At 26.8% G+C, this 4896-nt stretch overlaps 1 protein-coding gene across 1 annotated transcript; it reads left to right on the top strand.

Annotated features, from left to right (window-relative positions):
* LOC120412875 (uncharacterized) lies at nucleotides 1-1022 on the top strand. Its single transcript, XM_039573506.2, has 3 exons — nucleotides 1-497; nucleotides 557-713; nucleotides 779-1022. The coding sequence occupies exons 1-3, from the start codon at nucleotides 291-293 to the stop codon at nucleotides 910-912; spliced, it is 498 nt and encodes a 165-aa protein (XP_039429440.1). The 5' UTR covers nucleotides 1-290; the 3' UTR covers nucleotides 913-1022.
* The last annotated feature ends 3874 nt before the right edge of the window (nucleotides 1023-4896 follow it).

Genomic DNA, 4896 nt, shown 5'->3' on the forward strand with positions numbered 1-4896 from the left:
TCATAGAAACTGTTGATTTCGAAAGGTGAGTTTGGGGAGAATTGAAGCGCTCGGCGAGATTGTCCCCTTGGGCAGGCCGGTTTTCAGTCGCGATCGGACGATCGGATCCTCGCGTTCGCTATGATCGATCCACAGACATCGAGGCTCGTTTGCTCGGCGGCATTTTTTCCGCCGCTGCATTGTCAATTGTGTATCTGACATCTGAGCAAAATATCTCCCCCGGCTGGGCGTTCCGAGTGCAGTGCAGTGAATGAACCGAATTTTTAGATTGGCTAATTGCTTCACCGATCATGGTGTCGTTTCGAGTTTTCCTCATTTTGGAAAAAATCTACGTAGTTTTGTGTTTGGTCGTGTCGTTCTTTGAGTTTGGAGTTTTCCTGCTGCAGTTTATCAACTCGAATGGCCGGTTTCCCGAAACGTTGAGGAATTTCTCGGTTATGCTGCTGAGCGTTGTTTCTGTGATTGCTTGTCTGTATCTTAGCTATGGAGTTAGTAAGGTGAGTGAACTGAGTGGTGAAAAATGAGTCACAGAAATCAATTACTGATCCTTTTACAGAAAAACATAATAGTCGTAAAAGGATACATTTGGTATTTTGTGGTGAAATTCATCCTGTACTACATACTTGCCATGTACACAATTTACTACTTTGGACGAGATAAGCCAGACGTGAACGTTAACTTTTGGTTCATCAGCACGACTGCCGTTACGTTTTGTAAGTGTGATCAAGATTCGGTTTGCTTATTCGCTTCATGTATCTCACTTTCAATTTGGTTTCAGCACATTTTTACTTCATAATCTGGATGTTATCAGCAATTATTCGAAACATTGAAGCAAATCGAGTAGTGGAAATAGAAAGTGACGCTCTGAAAACTGCACAACTCCTCAAATGGAATCAAAGCACTTCAGTTTGAGCGTTACAACAGTAGGCATTTCACTTAGTTTAAGTAAAATAGATTAGCATCGTAGGAATATAAGCTCAAACTAAACGTTTGTCAGTGATCAATAAATGACAGTGTTAATTCTAAAATGGCATTTTTTTTATCTCTTATCTTGATCCGTAAACAATAAGGTAATTGCAAAAAAAAGTTAATGTTCATAACTCCTAATTTGACCATAGTAAAAGGAATTTTATGTCAGTTTGCTGATCAAAATTATCAAAATGACCAAAATGACCATAATTACCAAAATTATCAATCAACATGCTCAAAATGGCCGAAATGACCAAAAAAACCAAAATGACCAAAATGACCAAAATGACCAATTGACCATAATGACCAAAACGAGCAAAATGACCAAAATGATCAAAATGATCAAAATGATCAAAATGATCAAAATTACCAACATTACCAAAATGATCAACATGCTCAAAATGGGGGTTGATCATTTCGGTCATTTTGGTCATTTTGGTCATTTTGGTCATTTTGGTCATTTTGGTCATTTTGATCATTTTGATCATTTTGATCATTTTGGTCATTTTGGTCATTTTGGTCATTTTGGTCATTTTGGTCATTTTGGTCATTTTGGTCATTTTGGTCATTTTGGTCATTTTGGTCATTTTGGTCATTTTGGTCATTTTGATCATTTTGATCATTTTGATCATTTTGATCATTTTGATCATTTTGATCATTTTGATCATTTTGATCATTTTGATCATTTTGATCATTTTGATCATTTTGATCATTTTGATCATTTTGATCATTTTGATCATTTTGATCATTTTGATCATTTTGATCATTTTGATCATTTTGATCATTTTGATCATTTTGATCATTTTGATCATTTTGATCATTTTGATCATTTTGATCATTTTGATCATTTTGATCATTTTGGTCATTTTGGTCATTTGGGTCATTTTGGTCATTTTGGTCATTTTGGTCATTTTGGTCATTTTGGTCATTTTGGTCATTTTGGTCATTTTGGTCATTTTGGTCATTTTGGTCATTTTGGTCATTTTGGTCATTTTGGTCATTTTGGTCATTTTGGTCATTTTGATCATTTTGATCATTTTGGTCATTTTGGTCATTTTGGTCATTTTGATCATTTTGATCATTTTGATCATTTTGATCATTTTGATCATTTTGATCATTTTGATAATTTTGATCATTTTGATAATTTTGATCATTTTGATCATTTTGATAATTTTGATCATTTTGATAATTTTGATCATTTTGATAATTTTGATCATTTTGATCATTTTGATCATTTTGATCATTTTGATCATTTTGATCATTTTGATCATTTTGATCATTTTGATCATTTTGATCATTTTGATCATTTTGATCATTTTGAACATTTTGATCATTTTGATCATTTTGATCATTTTGATCATTTTGATCATTTTGATCATTTTGATCATTTTGATCATTTTGATAATTTTGATCATTTTGGTAATTTTGATAATTTTGATAATTTTGATAATTTTGATAATTTTGATAATTTTGATAATTTTGATCATTTTGATCATTTTGATCATTTTGATCATTTGGATCATTTGGATCATTTTGATCATTTTGATCATTTTGATCATTTTGATCATTTTGATCATTTTGATCATTTTGATCATTTTGATCATTTTGAACATTTTGATCATTTTGATAATTTTGATCATTTTGATCATTTTGATCATTTTGATCATTTTGATAATTTTGATAATTTTGATAATTTTGATCATTTTGATAATTTTGATCATTTTGATCATTTTGATCATTTGGATCATTTTGATCATTTTGATCATTTTGATCATTTTGATCATTTTGATCATTTTGATCATTTTGATCATTTTGATTTTTGTGATCATTTTGATCATTTTGATTTTTTTGATCATTTTGATCATTTTGATCATTTTGATCATTTTGATCATTTTGATCATTTTGATCATTTTGATCATTTTGATCATTTTGATCATTTTGATCATTTTGATCATTTTGATCATTTTGATAATTTTGATAATTTTGATAATTTTGATCATTTTGATAATTTTGATCATTTTGATCATTTTGATCATTTGGATCATTTTGATCATTTTGATCATTTTGATCATTTTGATCATTTTGATCATTTTGATCATTTTGATTTTTGTGATCATTTTGATCATTTTGATTTTTTTGATCATTTTGATCATTTTGATCATTTTGATCATTTTGATCATTTTGATCATTTTGATCATTTTGATCATTTTGATCATTTTGATCATTTTGATCATTTTGATCATTTTGATCATTTTGATCATTTTGATCATTTTGATCATTTTGATCATTTTGATCATTTTGATCATTTTGATCATTTTGATCATTTCGATCATTTCGGTCATTTCGATCATTTCGGTCATTTTGATCATTTTGATCATTTTGATCATTTTGATCATTTTGATCATTTTGATCATTTTGATCATTTTGATCATTTTGATCATTTTGATCATTTTGATCATTTTGATCATTTTGATCATTTTGATCATTTTGATCATTTTGATCATTTTGATCATTTTGATCATTTTGATCATTTTGATCATTTTGATCATTTTGATCATTTTGATCATTTTGATCATTTTGATCATTTTGATCATTTTGATCATTTTGATCATTTTGATCATTTGGATCATTTGGATCATTTTGATCATTTTGATCATTTTGATCATTTTGATAATTTTGATAATTTTGATAATTTTGATCATTTTGATCATTTTGATCATTTTGATCATTTTGATCATTTTGATAATTTTGATAATTTTGATAATTTTGATCATTTTGATAATTTTGATCATTTTGATCATTTTGATCATTTTGATCATTTTGATCATTTTGATCATTTTGATCATTTTGATCATTTTGATCATTTTGATTTTTGTGATCATTTTGATCATTTTGATATTTTTGATCATTTTGATCATTTTGATCATTTTGATCATTTTGATCATTTTGATCATTTTGATCATTTTGATCATTTTGATCATTTTGATCATTTTGATCATTTTGATCATTTTGATCATTTTGATAATTTTGATCATTTTGATCATTTTGATCATTTTGATCATTTTGATCATTTTGATCATTTTGATCATTTTGATCATTTTGATAATTTTGATAATTTTGATAATTTTGATAATTTTGATAATTTTGATCATTTTGATCATTTTGATCATTTTGATCATTTTGATCATTTTGATAATTTTGATAATTTTGATAATTTTGATCATTTTGATAATTTTGATCATTTTGATCATTTTGATCATTTTGATCATTTTGATCATTTTGATCATTTTGATCATTTTGATCATTTTGATTTTTGTGATCATTTTGATCATTTTGATATTTTTGATCATTTTGATCATTTTGATCATTTTGATCATTTTGATCATTTTGATCATTTTGATCATTTTGATCATTTTGATCATTTTGATCATTTTGATCATTTTGATCATTTTGATCATTTTGATAATTTTGATCATTTTGATCATTTTGATCATTTTGATCATTTTGATCATTTTGATCATTTTGATCATTTTGATCATTTTGATAATTTTGATAATTTTGATAATTTTGATAATTTTGATCATTTTGATCATTTTGATCATTTTGATCATTTTGATCATTTTGATCATTTTGATCATTTTGATCATTTTGATCATTTTGATCATTTTGATCATTTTGATCATTTTGATTTTTTTGATCATTTTGATCATTTTGATCATTTTGATCATTTTGATCATTTTGATCATTTTGATCATTTTGATAATTTTGATCATTTTGATCATTTTGATCATTTGGATCATTTTGATCATTTTGATCATTTTGATCATTTTGATCATTTTGATAATTTTGATAATTTTGATAATTTTGATCATTTTGATAATTTTGATCATTTTGATCATTTTGATCATTTGGATCATTTTGATCATT

This window comes from Culex pipiens, chromosome 3 (assembly GCF_016801865.2).
Source record: "Culex pipiens pallens isolate TS chromosome 3, TS_CPP_V2, whole genome shotgun sequence".
Taxonomy (NCBI): Eukaryota; Metazoa; Arthropoda; class Insecta; order Diptera; family Culicidae; genus Culex; species Culex pipiens.